The 15,921-nt window shown below is 32.9% G+C and overlaps 1 protein-coding gene across 1 annotated transcript in view; it reads right to left on the minus strand.

Annotated features, from left to right (window-relative positions):
* The window catches only part of LOC111053857 (zinc finger protein 474-like), a 41,049-nt gene that overhangs the window by 2,269 nt on the left and 22,859 nt on the right, over positions 1-15,921 (minus strand). Inside the window, exon 3 of the mRNA XM_039422085.1 lies at positions 4,800-4,952. Coding sequence (XP_039278019.1) covers positions 4,800-4,952 — 153 coding nt within the window. The remainder of the gene's footprint in view (positions 1-4,799; positions 4,953-15,921) is intronic.

A 15,921-nucleotide genomic window follows, 5' to 3' on the forward strand; every position in this document is an offset into this window, starting at 1 on the left:
AAAAGCAATGAATGCTAAGCAAAGCTCAAGGAAAGCTCAGGGAAAGGGTGAAAAGCAGGTCAGAGCATCCTCTCATGGGGCTGTTGACACGAACTATCAATTGCTGTGTCATTCTTGTTGTATCTAACAATATTGAGATTATTTTGCCATATAGATAGAATCGATGGAGCAGGAATTAGTAGGATATATAGGTCTATAGAAAATTCTAGTAATGTCATTCCATAGAAAAAAAATACATTGGGAATTTTTAATATTTCTCAACAACATTGAGATTTGGCCAAATAAATAAATCTACCAGCTATAGCTTAGACAAGAATTTAAAAAATCTACATTTTTTTTATATTAAATTGTATTTGCTTACACTTTTATCCTTGAGGATGGCAACTGCATTGATCGTCAATTGATTTTTTTATTGCAAAAACAATTTTTTTTGGGAGTGTACCAACCTGGGCTTAAGATCGGCCCACGATGGGGCATCCCTTGCCCAGGTTGGGATATTGAATTAAAAATAAGCAATTCATTATTTTTGTTAATTTATAACATTTTATTAAAATTAATGATAGTATAAATACATTATTTGGATTTTTTTTAGTAAAAAAAGTCCTAGACCAAAAGTCATTTGCACAAAGTGTGTTTGAAATGGCTACCTCTGAAGCTACATTACAGGCTATAATCATATATAATATTTATTTATAATTTATTTCATTGATATGTAGCCTACATTGAGTAAAATAAGATTCAGAAGCAATGCTCATCGTTATAATATGAGCATATATCATGATTACAGTGTCCCAATGTGGGCTGTCCCAAGGTGGGCAGATGGTCATGACTTTGTTTTAGACAGAATAACTGGATCAAAAATAAGAATACAATAATGTTCTATAAGTCAAAATATTCATAAAGTAATAAAAAATGCATATTAGCTGTGAGACTTGCCTTGAATGGTAAATGTTTAAAAAGTAAAAATTAAAATTCCTCTTCTCAAAAAAAACTTTAAGGTTACAAAAACATGTTTTTAATTTTTTCTCAATAACGACTGGAGCTACATCTGAAATTATTATGTCTGTAATTAAGGCTATAAACAGCTGATAAAACATCGCAGTTGTTGCCAACCTAACACTCAATAATTTTCCACAACTTGAAGTGTCCCAACGTGGAATTGTCCCAACGTGGGCTGGTTTACACATATTTTTCCAATATATTTTACAATTTACTACTGTAACTTCATTGACAGATGACTATTAACTCAATTGAGTTTATTACTGCTGTAACTTAATTGACAAATGACAATTAATTAAATCAAGTTTATCACCGTAACTTAATTTACAGATGACTATTATCAAAGATAAATTTGTAAATTTGAATATCAACGATCTACTTTGAAATTTGTTGGATATTTCTTGCAATATGAATTATTGTGTAGATATAATCCAATTTTATGTCAAATATTTTTAATGTTTTGAAAATGGATTAATTATTGTTGAAAAATGTATCTATTCTTCAAAATGACTAAGTTTTCTGAAAACTTCTATTCTTGATTGTATATTGTTAGTAAATTCGTATTGCTTTTTTGTTGGTAGGGAGTCCTTACAAGATCGAAGGTCTCACCTAGCCTGAATATATTACTAATGCCGTCAATAAGCCTCACTGTAGTCCTACATTAATTTATAATAAATTTAGCATTTAGGCTGAATCATTCTATAGTACCGATGATACAATAATATCAATGTACAATAAATAGAAATAAAAATAAAAATCTCAGTACCCTTTTTTGAATTATTTTATCACAACATGATTCAACATTAATGCCATTTTAAGATGAAACATGTTGTGATAAAATAATTCAAAAAAGGGTACTGACATTTTTATTTCTATCAAGTTTATCACTGTAACTTAATTGACAGATGACTATAATTATTATCGAAGATAAATTTGAATATCAACGATCTACTTTGAAATTTGTTGGATATTTCTTGCAATATGAATTATTGTGTAGATATAATCCAATTTTATGTCAAATGTTTTTAATGTTTTGAAAATGGATTAATTTTTGTTGAAAAATGTATCTATTTTTCAAAATAACTAAGTTTTCTGAAAACTTCTATTCTCGACTGTGTATTATATTATAATACACTCATTAAGTGAATACTTATTAAGTAAATTCGTATTGCTTTTTTGTTATTGGTAGGGAGTCCTTACATGATCGAAGGTCCCACCTAGCCTGAATATATCATTAATGCTTTCAATGAGCCTCACTGTACATTAATTTATAATTTAGGCTAAATCTTTGTATATTAACGATGATACAATAATATTAATGTACAATAAATAGAAATAAAAATAAAAATCTCAGTACCCTTTTTTGAATTATTTTATCACAACATGTTTCAACATTGATGCCATTTTCAAGTTGAAACATGTTGTGATAAAATAATTCAAAAAAGGGTACTGAGATTTTTATTTCTATTTATATTACAAGTAGCCCTACACAGAAGAGAGAAAATTAATGTACAATATATCCTGTAGGTAACACCTGATATAAAATGAATAGCAAGATGTGGGATTGATTAGTTTGCAGGATTGAGATGAAAATATGAATTCTTCTGCAAAAGAAAATCCAAACTCAATTACACAAACCGTATTAAAACGAAATTCAATAAAAATGGGTAATGTACGAGAACTATACGAGACTCTGTTTATTCTGAAACAATCTTGATACCGAAATAATTGAAAATTGCGATTATTATTATCTAGTCAGAAATATTGATCAGTCATGAAATGACAATAAATTATTCTGAAATTTGGAAGGTGACGATTGTCATGCATTCGTTCCATTAAAAAACAATATTCGGTGTGTTTTCTAACCTATTATTATACAGTATAGACAGTTATAGAGTGTAGACAACCGATTGGAGGGTATATATAATCGTCAGTGTCCGAGGATGGTCAACAGAGTAATATTCCTTTCAGCACGCGATTAATGATCGACCTTGACCTGAGAGTCTTTTGCACTGACCGTTTCAGCCCTCATTTGCCTCTGGACGCTACCCCCCCCCCCTCCTAACACACCCCGTCAATCAATTTCCAGCAAACAGCTTCAATAGAATAGAATGAACAATACAATGGACAATTATTATTATGTGCGCGCCACCCCGTTAGCCCACTTCTTATTTATAGCGATCAATATAAGACGCCTAAAGATGATATCGCACAAATAAAGCTTCAAAGTGCACCATATCAATATAAGAAGAAGAAGGAGAGGAAGAAGAAGAAGAAGAAAAAGAAGAAGAGGAGGAAAAAGAAGAAGAAGAAGTAGTAGTAGAAGAAGAAGAAGAAGAATAAATTATATGTATGAGGTGTAGCAGACAGCTCTCAGTCTGTTTTAATCGTCAAATTAAAATGTTATCAACAATAACATCTCAGTCGATAAAAGCAACCCCACCCATTGTATAGTGTTTCTTATCTATCATTGTATGGTAGCCTATTTATAGTGGTGAATTCAGTTATCAGTCAGAGAATTGCTGATTTCGTGTTTCATGGTCATCATCTAGCAAATATTTTTTTTAAATCAATATTTTCTAATGACTATTATTGTCTGGGTGTGACCCTGAAAGAGAAGAATTAAGTGATTAAAAATTAGATAAGTGAAGTGAGTTTGCTTCTGCTTTAAATCAATATAACTGTTAATGCTACGTGTCATACCACCATACAATATTTATTTGGCGAATTTTTAGAATTTGGTAACCATTTTCACCACTATTTTCAAATAATGTAACCAGATTTTATCAATGAAATGTTAACTCCATTCACAAATGTTGTGAAAGCTAGGTACCCGCTTATGAATCATAATGCAACATCAAGATAATTCACTATTTTTGCACCATTTATTCATTTCATATCTCTCAATTTTTACTCGAAAAATATCCTTGATTATTATTCAACATCAGGCGTTCAAAAGCTTCACATTCTTATAGATAATTTTATTCAAGTAAAATTTGATAATTCAAGTGTACAGTATAATATTTAAAGTTTATCAATACTTCAGTATTTTTTTGTCAATTTTAATTAAGTTGACACGAAAGACTCAAAAGCTTTTAAAGGTTGGTTGTACGATGGTCAAACATTATTATTTCATACAATCAATTTGATATTGTTCAATCTTAAATAATGTCACCATAAATTTGGTAAAAGATGGTAATTCTGAGGACCCTCTTTAATTAGGTACCTCATGGAAGAACAAAATAAAAAATGATAAAATAATAAAATATGATAATGATAATAATAAAATAAATAATATGGGAATAAAAGTCACAATTGTGTGTAGGCTTCTCTGTAAATAGAAATAAAAAAATAAAAATCCAAATACCTTTTTTAAATTGGTCTTTTAGCCTACGACATGTTTCAGCCTGATATTTCTGATGTCATGTGTAATATCATGGCTTACTTTAGATAAAGCTATAATTACTCTATCTATAGTAGGCTATGGTAATATCATTATTACACATAAGTCTGTAAATATTTACCGGTACTCATTTTGTATTGGTCTACCAGTATTGAATATTATTGAAATAAAATAAAAATATCATCCAGTAACCCTTTTACATAGTACTTTCTATACACTAGTAAAATATACGGAGTATAAAATGGTACTAGATGATATTTTATACTATTTTAGGCTACACTGTACCGGCCATGACTATAGCCAAGTTAGCAGAGGAAACTTATGCATTATTGATTGTATATAAGAACCTATACATATAAATTGTTTATTCTATGCTTCAAAGTAATTGAATTCTCACCTCTACTACCTTGACCGTGGCGGAGGGGGGGAGAGCACTGGGAGGGGCTGAAGCAATGCTAGACCGCTTGATCCCGAGACAGGCCTTCACGTGCAGGGGTAGGCGATGAGGCAAAAACGTCCTCCCGCATTTGTCACATGGTACTAGAGACGCCTGAAACGATAACCAAGTTTCAGTGCCATACAACAGTTCAAAATATGCCTTCTGATTCAACTTGCTAGATATAGATTCCTTTAATTTGTAGGCTATGCTGCTATCTAAGTCTTGAGTTTTATTTCCTTGTATTGAACTAATTCTAATAGACAATGAATAAATATTGGTCATAAATATTTCCAGAATTCATGGACCTTGTCAAACAAGTTCATGCTACAATTTTCATATTCTTGAAGAGTTTAAAAATTGAAGTTCATTGTTCTGAATTATAATAATAAAATATTTTGTAAATTGTTCACATACAATGAACAAGTTTAAAAAAAATGTTTTCTAAATGGGTACTTGAAGCAGAAGAATAATATAATATACTGATTCAAGTTGACTTTCAATAAACTCATGGTTTCAATCAACTAAAATATAGGTATCGTTTGAGTTGATAAAATTATGAAAGACTATTCTCATCAGTTTTATATACAGGCTATTGTCTATGAATGGAAGTGATTTAATAAATTATTGAAATCATAAACCTGAAAGAAAACAGAATTTTGTAACGACTTGTTTTAATATAATTCATAGATTTAAAATTTGTATAAGTATTTGAATATTTATGAATTCAATTATATATGCATCCATAATCCTTCAATAAAACCTCCGTTTATGCATTCATAATTCTCCAATAAAACCTCCGTTTATGCATTCATAATTCTCCAATAAAACCCCCAATATCTCTGTCTTGTTTAAAGGATATTCGAATAATAGGCCTACTTTTAAATTGACCTTGCAGATCAATATCCATTCTTTTCCTTTGCTGTTCTATAGCTCTTCTATTCCATTCAAAGAATATTCTGTAGCTTATCCCAAGTGTATTCCATTCCAAGCAGCTTAAACACCATGAAGGAGGAGTTCAATTGATGAATATTTATGCAAGCCAAAAAGTCGGTGAATTGGCATGCAGTAGCTATATGTTATATAGTTACTGTAGTTACTATATTACTGGTTATATAGTTACTGTAGCAGTAACCACCGAAGAAAAGAGGAATATCGTCGTGCTGCTCGGAAATGAGAATTCACTCACTGGAAAATCGCACTCTGGGAGTGAATAGAAAAAATGAAGCAATTTTCTACCAGCAAGGCTTTCCATTTTTATTGGAAAATAAAAGTGTTTTGAAAAGAGCTGATTTCTCACAGATCTTGAAAGATGAAACTTGATCACCAACCTGTATAATAATCCTTTTATATTATTATTTTTTTAAAAAATCTCTTGTGTTTTTATTTATTTATAGATTGGGAACACAATAAGCTTTATTGACGTGTGGGGTTCTTTAAACCTTTGGATCCTTGAATCCGTCCCTTCAAAAATAATAATAATATTATTTATAGACTGATAGATACATTATCATTCTCAGCTATGAATGATTCGGAAGGGAACAACAGGCATGTAATTCATTTCATCCCACCCAAACTTGATCTAACATGATGAAGGTACGAGATGAGAGAAAAATAATAAAAACGGTGTAGGTGTGTAATTCCAATAACGTATCAGATTAGATCATGAGATGAATTAATTGATTGAGTCCTACTCATTCCAGTGAAACCTCTCTCTCAAGAAACAACACCAAATGAGTGCACAAAATTATTCCAGCATTATTATTACATAACTTTGAATAAAACACCAGTCTATTGTTCCTCTCTCTTCTTCTAATCCTGGCGCTACAGCTCGATGTGGGCTTTGGCCTCCTCCACAATCTGCCTCCAAGCGTCTCTGTCTGCTGCCTTTCGCCTCCAACCTCTCACTCCTATCGCTCTCAAGTCTCTCTCCACATCCTGCATCCATCGAACCCTCGGCCTCCCTCTTTTTCTTACAGCTTCCAGTTTCTTATACAGCATTCCTTTTTGCATTCGTTAGTCTATTGTTCCTACTCGAGAAATATATTTATTTGATCGGTTTTAATAGCACGAAGTGTCTTAGATCATGATTCCAATTTGTCTATTATTCCACTGATCATGAAATGCGATTTTTCTCTGTCACGCCATCCACCAGTTCAATTGGTGATCATCATTTATTATTTGAGATAATTGTCAGACGTGAACAGTCCTCGTGGCGTAATCTACGGGCCAATTTTCCAATCTAATAATAAATGTGTTCCGCCCAGTCAAGTATTGCACACCCATAGCTGCTGCGTTTTTGGTAATTGACGTGACAAAGTGGGATTTTCATGCCCTGATAACTCAGACAAGTCGGTTGAGTTCAATCCTAGTTTTATGTAACGTCATAGAATAAAACAATCTTGATCGAGTTTTCTCTGTTAAGGTAGGCACACACAGATCGTCCGTCATCGGACGGAAGGCACGCATCGGACGGATCGGATTATTATATTTGATGCATTGTTTCCAATTGGAGTGCGCATACCTATACGGATGCGGATAGATATTCGTACTCCAATTGAAAACAATGCATCAAATATAATAATCCGATACGTGCAGTCCGTCCGATGACGATCTGTGTGCGTCTACCTTTGAGGTGCGTAACTGCAGTTTTTGCTACACATTTTTTGGACCGGGAAAATGTTTCATAAAATTGATTTTTTAAATGATATACGAATAGAAATTTAGTTTCTAGGCATCTAAAAAGCTTTGCGCGAAGCTTGTAACGTGTTAGAGGTGCGTACAGATTCACGCGCCGCGAACATGAGCAATTCACTTTTAATCAGCTGATTATATCTGAATTTTTACAGAAACGGTAAGATACAGATATAAAAAGCTTGGCATCAGCTGATTAAAAGTGAATTGCTCATGTTCGCGGCGCGTGAATCTGTACGCACCTCTAACACGTTACAAGCTTCGCGCAAAGCTTTTTAGATGCCTAGAAACTAAATTTCTATTCGTATATCATTTAAAAAATCAATTTTATGAAACATTTTCCCGGTCCAAAAAATGTGTAGCAAAAACTGCAGTGAAGGCCATCAGAATAGCAGCCATATGAGTGTAATAGTGTTAATAAGAGTAAGAGAAAAACCACCGTATTCCTCTAAGCACGAATTCTTGAACCGACGTCACGCACCACATTCAGCTAGATCTGATAAACAAGCTTGCTTCTTCTACTCATTCGAATAATTGATTTTACGTATAAAACATGTAAAGGATAATTCCAAATTGATGTAAGAATTATTTACTGAATATCACATATAAAAATGTTGTTCAAGTTTCTCCTCATATTCATACAGTAACTTATGCAATTCTAGAGACAGAAAGAGTAGACAAGGCTTTCTGTTTTCAAATGTTTGGACTGGAAATTGGACCTGAATTCAAGTGTATGGAGCATAACCTACTATTTGGACTAATTATAGTGTGTATAAATCAAAATTCGGGGAAGAAACAGTTTTGGGCTTTGCATATTAGTCTTTCCCCAATCATTTTAAAGAATTGTGTTTTGTTTATCAATATGGTAAATAAATAACGAGCGAAGCTCGGTGCCCCGATATTTAATACAAAACAAATGTATAAACAGGTAATCTAGCTGGAAAACGGTATACTCACTTTTTCAAACTGCAAAAAAGATTCATTCATTATGTTCATGGAATTTTAGCAGTTTAAACATCGTCAATGAATTATCCATTTTTCATCTGTTAATTTCACGCGCAAAAAAACTTCTTTTTCAATAAGGCAAACTTCTGATCAAATTCACAATAATTTCAAGTCTTGCCTTATCTTCAAAACTATATATGCTTCGATATCATAATAATAATGATTGACTGTTTTGCTTCGAAAAAATAGAATAAATGAAGTAGTACCATAATAGCTATACGCTATAGGTCTACTGGTTGTTGAAGTTTGAAATGACGCTATAGGTCTACTGGTTGTAGAAGTTTGAAATGACGCTATAGGTCGATCTACTGGTTGTTGAAGTTTGAAATGAATGAAGAAGAAGAAGAAGAAGAAGAAGAAGAAGAAGAAGAAGAAGGAGGAGGAGGAGGTGGAGAAGAAGAAGAAGAAAAAAGCAAAAGAAGAAGAACAAGAAGAGGTAGCAGGAGGAGGAGTAGGAGGATGCAAGACATTAGAGAGGATGTTAATAAAGAAGATGCAAAGTAGGAGATCTCTATACTACTCTGAACTGTTGAGAGTAACTTCATCAAAAAGAGTATTAAATACTTAAGAGAGTGTAGTCATTTTGTAAGAAATTTGGTGTGAGAAGGAAGGAGTAGAGGTGAAGGAGGATAGATCAAAGAAGAGGAGGAAAGGGGAAGGAGGAGAAAAGGATAAAAGAGTAACGAGGAGAAATGAAATAAGTTTGTTCTAGTTAATTCATTCTCAACACCAAAAAAAAAAAATGTTCATGATAAGAATTATTATTAAATAAGCCTAGAGTACAAGCCTAGAGCTCATGTGGGCATCACGCACAAGCCTATAGAGCTCATGTGGGCATCGAACACAGCAAAAAAAGTTGGCCTAGGTACTGTATAAGATGAGCTCAAGAGTTTACTACTACCTAACAGTAGAGAAATCTTGCAAGCTATCATCTCCAATAATGTAATGTAGATCAATAGGCTACCGTGCATATTTAAACAATATGGTATAGTGAGGTCCACGTTATAATGGCAGTGTTTGATTAGCAATGGTATTGCTATCCTTGTCCATCATTCAACAAAGCATATAGCGCTATCTCTTTCTCGCTTTGCTCTGTTGCCAGATCGTCTTTTAACAATGTAGAATTAATCATTAATCAACAAAATATGTCTTTTTAATTATGAGAATTCATTAAGAAAGTATTGAAAAATATAATTTTATTCTTCATAAAATTTAATTGATTATTTTAAACGAGAATGAACAGTTAATCTTACCTGTTATCTATTACAGTTAATCAACAGTTCAGTTAATCAAACAGTAAATCAATAAACCTGTATCAGCTTCCGTCTACAAAAGGCATTGACAAGACAGAGGATCGGCAACGTTGTTCTCCTATCTTTCTTCACTGCCATTATAATGTGGACCTCACTAAATTACTGCAAATCAAATCCATCTCCAATTGCTCAGAGAATTTATGTTAATTTGCGCTCACTGGCTATTCTAGGCATGACCTACTGAGGCAATTTCTCACGGAAAAAATACGGAAGTACAATAAACTGAATACGTTATCAACGGTACATTTGATTGTAGTCTATATGGAGACCGTTGCTCTGATTACCGTCTGGAGTTATTATTCTAGTTGACTGGAGGAGAACAAATCCTGTTTTCTTATTGGTGTGAGAGTCATAGAGTTATTATTCTAGGTGACTGAGGTGAGCAAATCCTGTGAGAGTCGCTTGTTATGAACAGAAATATATAAAAGGCAGGTATTAGCATGTTTTGCAAGGTTCAATGAACTCGCTAAGACTTTGGTTGTAACTCTAATAGTAATATAGGGCCGCCCACACCACAATCTGACCAAGATCACGCTAGCGTTAAGCGCGTTCCTGTTTGGCTTGGCAGCGGTCATTCCCTTTTTGGATCAATCTGGGGTTTGGCCTGAGCAGCCCTACTCATTAATTCATGACATTTCTACAAATGCTCGGAAAAATTCAATTCCTCGAAATTGCAAATTCTAAGTTACTCTGCAATATCAAAAGAGAACAGAGTAATTATATTACCATCAAATTTTTTATTATCACTTGATAATCTATATATATATATATAAAAGCGAAATGGCACTCACTCACTGACTGACTGACTGACTCACTCACTCACTCACTCACTCACTTGCAGAACTAAAAATCTACTCGATCAAAAACGTTCAAATTTGGTAGGTATGTTCAGTTGGCCCTTTAGAGGCGCACTAAGAAATCTTTTGGCAATATTTCAACTCTAAGGGTTGTTTTTAAGGGTTTAAAGTTCGTCTTTTAGCATGTATATTCTTCTTCTTCTCCCAATCTCTTAATTATAATTGAAATTTCCATATCATATATTACTATAGAACTATAATCTAGATAGAGTACCTCTTCGAAACAGTTGTTAACTGGCAACTAAATTAATAATTTTGTCAGGTTGGCATTAAGTTGAGTTGACTTTGTTAGGTTGGTACCAAGTTGAAGATTTAAATGCTCAAATGAAAAATACAGGCGAGCAAAGCGAGCCTGCTGATCTTATTCATGTACGATCCAGTCGGGGGTCCAGGGGGCGGAGCCCCCTTGCTAGACGGATATGGCAAGCGAAGCGAGCCTGACGGCTAGTGTCATTATATAGCCGAAAGGTGTCGTGAATAAATAATTAAAAAAGGAACTTGGATTTCAATTTTTATTTTTAATTATATTACTCTTGTAATCTTTTGGCAATCTTGTAATCATTTCTCATAAAAAAATTATGATAATTTTTCATATTGATCATTTCTCATATTGTAATCATATTTCTCATATTTTGGTAAGTGAATCCATTCTTTACATCATTTATAACATAAATATCTTAAATTCAGACGAATCTGCAAAATACATACTTATTTTGAATATGGTACCTCTAAAGAGATTCAGTTATAATGGCAGTATTTGATGAACATTGATATCACTATCCTTGTCTATCATTCGTCAAAGCAAACAGCGATACCACTTTCTAGCTCTGCAACGATGCCAGATTGTTTTTCAACAATGTAGAAATATGAATAATTAACAAAATATTCTATAATTCTATCACAATTATGGAAATTTATTTTTAAATGATTTAATATGATATTTCTTGGTGAATAAAAAAACATAATCCATTTTAATTAACGAGAATGTACAGTGAATATTACATCAGATATATCAGCACCTATAGAAGGCAGTGGCAAGGCAGAGATTCGGCAACGCTGTTCTTCTATCTTTCTTCACTGCTATTATAACGTAGACCTTACTATAGTGTAGGTACAAAACTGGTTATTTCATTTTTTATTTACAAGGTCAATAATGAAAAAATAGCACAATATAAAATTATATCGACTTGATTTTGTTAAAACCACTTGTTTATTAGAACAATTTGAGATAGCCTACTATATTCGGTTTTTACAACATTTAAATCTCTAGTGAATTTGAAACTTGAACATTGAGCAACAGAATAAACAGTGTGGGTGAATCCCTACGAACTACGATTGGCCATTAGCTGTCGTGTCGACCAATAGAGGCTGGTCTACTGCCAGCTCTACTGCTCTAATACAGCTCTACTGCCATTGGCTGAGACAAGACCATAACCATATTTGGAATAGTTGGGCGTGCCTCAGCTCAGCTAGGTCGACAGCTAATGGCCAATCATAGGGTTTCACCCACACTGTATATTCTGCTGCTCGATGTTTCAGCCTTTAGTTTACTGGAGATTGATAATGGTGTAACAACCAAATGTAAATCAAGTCGTTTACATTTGATATGGATATTTACAACACAGAAAAAACAAAATATTTATTAGAACTTGACAAACTGCAAACTTGACCTACCGAAATCTTGAAGAGTTTCGAATATGGTAGGCCTACAACCATCCTCGGTAAATTGAGAATGCAAAATTTATGTTAATCAGTTGAGTAGTTCAGACGTGATGATGATGCGTCATTCGTGAATTTCCTATCCCCTACATTTATAAGCCCATCCTTTCCTTTATAATATTAAAGACTAGCAGGTAACCCGTGCTCTGCTAGAAACTTATTGAAAGTTAACCTACTGAAATATTGATGAATTTAAAATAGGCTTGTACTTGTACCATACTCGGTAAATTAAGAATCTATATTCAAAATTTCAAGTTAATTAGTTGAGTAGATCAGACGAGATGATGCGTCATTCCTGAATTTTCTATCCCATACGTGTATAAGTCAATTCTTCCATCTATGATATTATAGATTATGACACTTTGGCGAAAAATGAGGTAATTTGAACTACCGGTAATTCAAAATAGTAGCAGTAGTAATACAGTAGCAGCTCGACTGTCGAGCCGGTCGGTTGTTTTTCGGTTGCTGTCCTGCTGTTATCGCTTCAGATAAGAACACTAGTCATTGTCACTGTCAATAAAGTGAGTTATACGATTTCGATGAATAAATTCTTCAATAATAATGCAAAAATGTGCTTGTTCAAGTTGCAATAATATTGTGGGTGAGGGAAAAGTTTCGCTTCGTTGTGCTGATTGTAAATCAATATATCACTACAGTTGTGCTAATATAAGTGAAACTAATTTTAAAAAAATATCGAAAGAAAATAAAGCAAAGTGGAAGTGTTCAGTCTGCAAAGCTGGTGGTAAACAGTGCACTAAAAAAATGGATGAGCAAATATTAGCAGAAATCAAAAACATTATAAGGGAAGAAATAAGAAGCAGTATGGGCCTGGAGGTGCAATCTCTTAGAGAAGAACTAAATAAGATGAATACTAACATGGTGGAATTCGGGAAATCGGTAGATATGTTCTCGGCTAAGATTGATGATTATACGCGTACAATTGAAACTTTTAAAAAGGAACATGTGGAATTGAAAAAAACTAATGCCATTCTTCAGATGAATTTAAGTGAAGTGCAATCTAGATTATGCGAATTGGAACAATATACGCGTAGGAACAATATTGAAATACATGGTGTGCCTTTAACAAAGAATGAAAATATATACGAAATTATAGACTCAACCGCTAGGGCATTAAAAATTGAATATCGGAAGGAAGACATCAATGCCGCACATCGCCTTGCTTTGGGTAAACATGGGATACCTCCTATAATTATATCTTTTCATAGTAGGGTGACCAAGGACAATTGGATAAGCTGCTTTAAAGAGCATCGCGAAGAAATAAAAAGTCTAAGAATGATCCAAAAGCCAACTTCCGTTCAACTAGTATAAATAATAATCTTACTGATGTCCCAGTGTTCATAAACGAGAATTTATCCCCACATAATAAGAAACTACTGTACGAGACCAAACAGTTAATAAAGAAGAACAATATTTCAAGTTTCCATGGACGAGAGGTGGAAAAATCTACATTAGAAGGGATGAAAACACCAGAGCGATAAGAATCCTGAATGTGAATCACCTACAAGAGTTCTCCAACAATGAAGTAAACCAGGAAATATAAACTTATTCAGATAATACTCATAGTTTAATTTTCTATAAATATGAACAGTTTTAACGAATTGTGTGAGGCTTTAGGAGAGGATGTGTATGCGACAGGAGTAATAGACGATTATATGAATTACAATCTACACTGTACTAATGGATTAAGTTCTATAAACTACCTGAATCTTCTGCACATGAATATTCGAAGTATTTATAAAAATTTTGATGAGTTTACTGTATGTCTCAATAACTTTAAATTGTCATTCGACATTATAATTCTTACGGAAACTTGGTATTCTGGTAATAAACCTATTGATTCCTATATGGATGAATATAAACTATTTAATAGGCAAACAAAATTGAACAAATGTGATAGTCTTTGCATGTTTGTAAAAAATAAATATAATGTAAATGTGGTGGAGTGTGAATTGGAGGAAGCTAATGCGCTGAGTGTAGTGATCGAATTAGATAAGGGTTTGATTATACAAATCATTGCAATATATAGGTCCCCTAATAGTAACACTGAGGTCTTTAACAATAGCTTAAATAATTATTTGAATACGCTTCCTAATGATAAAGATATTGTAGTTATTGGAGACATAAATATTGACTTGTTGAGCATGGATAATGAAGTACTCGAGTATATAAGTGTAATGAATTGTAATGGATTTAATTCACTAATTAACAAGCCAACTAGAATATCCGATAATAAACACTCTTGTATTGATCATATATTTCTCAGAAGCAAACCAAGTTTAATCGAACCGAAAGCCGCTAATATCTTTAAACAAACATCACTGATCACTTTGCGACCACACTTCACTTAAAAGTTGATGGTATAACATCCTCAAAATCCCCGTCACAGTCATTAGCTAAACTTACTAAAATTAATATGAGTAAACTTAAAGAATATCTGAATCAAGAAGAATGGAAAGCTCTGTATGATGATAATGCCATATACACAAATATTGATCCAATGGTTGAAAAATTTACTAATACACTTACTCATTATATACACCTTTCTACAACCGAGATAAAATTGAGACATAAGAAGAAACCGCTTAAACCATGGATTACACAGGGGCTGATTGAATCTATTAATAAAAGAGATAAAATTGCTAGGCAATTGAAAAAGGAACCATTTAACACCGTTTTGAAAAATCAATTTAAGACTCATAGGAATCTCTAAATAATTTGATATATAAAACAAAGTATGATTATTACAAAAATAGAATCAATGAGTGCGGAAATAATACTAAGAAACTATGGTCCCATATTAATGAACTTCTGAATAAGAAAGGAAACTCAGATGATGACATACAATAAAATTAAAAGCTCACGAATTGAATGAATATTTTGTAAATGTTGGAAAAACTCATGCAGATAAAATACCTAATTATGACAACAACCAGTCCTCATTTCAATTTGAATACAAGAAAGACAACTCAAGATTGAATGACTCATTTTCATTAAGACCTGTAAATGAAACTGAAGTAAAAAACGCAATACTTAGTCTAAAGAATAACACCAGTCCGGGTATTGACGGTATCAAAAGTAAAACTCTAAAGGAAATAGCCGACTTTGTCTCTGAACCACTCACTTTTATTGTAAATAGATGTTTTAAGGAGGGTATTTTTCCATCTTTATTTAAAATAGCCAAGATAAAACCTCTCTTTAAGTCAGGTGATAAGAAGCTACCGGAAAACTATAGACCAATTAGTATGGTGAGTTCATTAACTAAAATAATGGAGAAGCTAATAAAAAGACAAATTGTGGATTCTTAGAGTCACATAAGATAATTGAAGATCATCAATTTGGATTTCAAAATAATAAGAGTACTAACGATGCTTTAATTCAGTTCTCGAACTCTGTGGCAGATCATTTAAATAAAGGAAAGAAAACTCATGCTATCTTTATTGATTTGGCCAAGGCCTATGATACAGTATCTCATGA

Source organism: Nilaparvata lugens, chromosome 2 (assembly GCF_014356525.2).
Source record: "Nilaparvata lugens isolate BPH chromosome 2, ASM1435652v1, whole genome shotgun sequence".
Classification (NCBI taxonomy): Eukaryota; Metazoa; Arthropoda; class Insecta; order Hemiptera; family Delphacidae; genus Nilaparvata; species Nilaparvata lugens.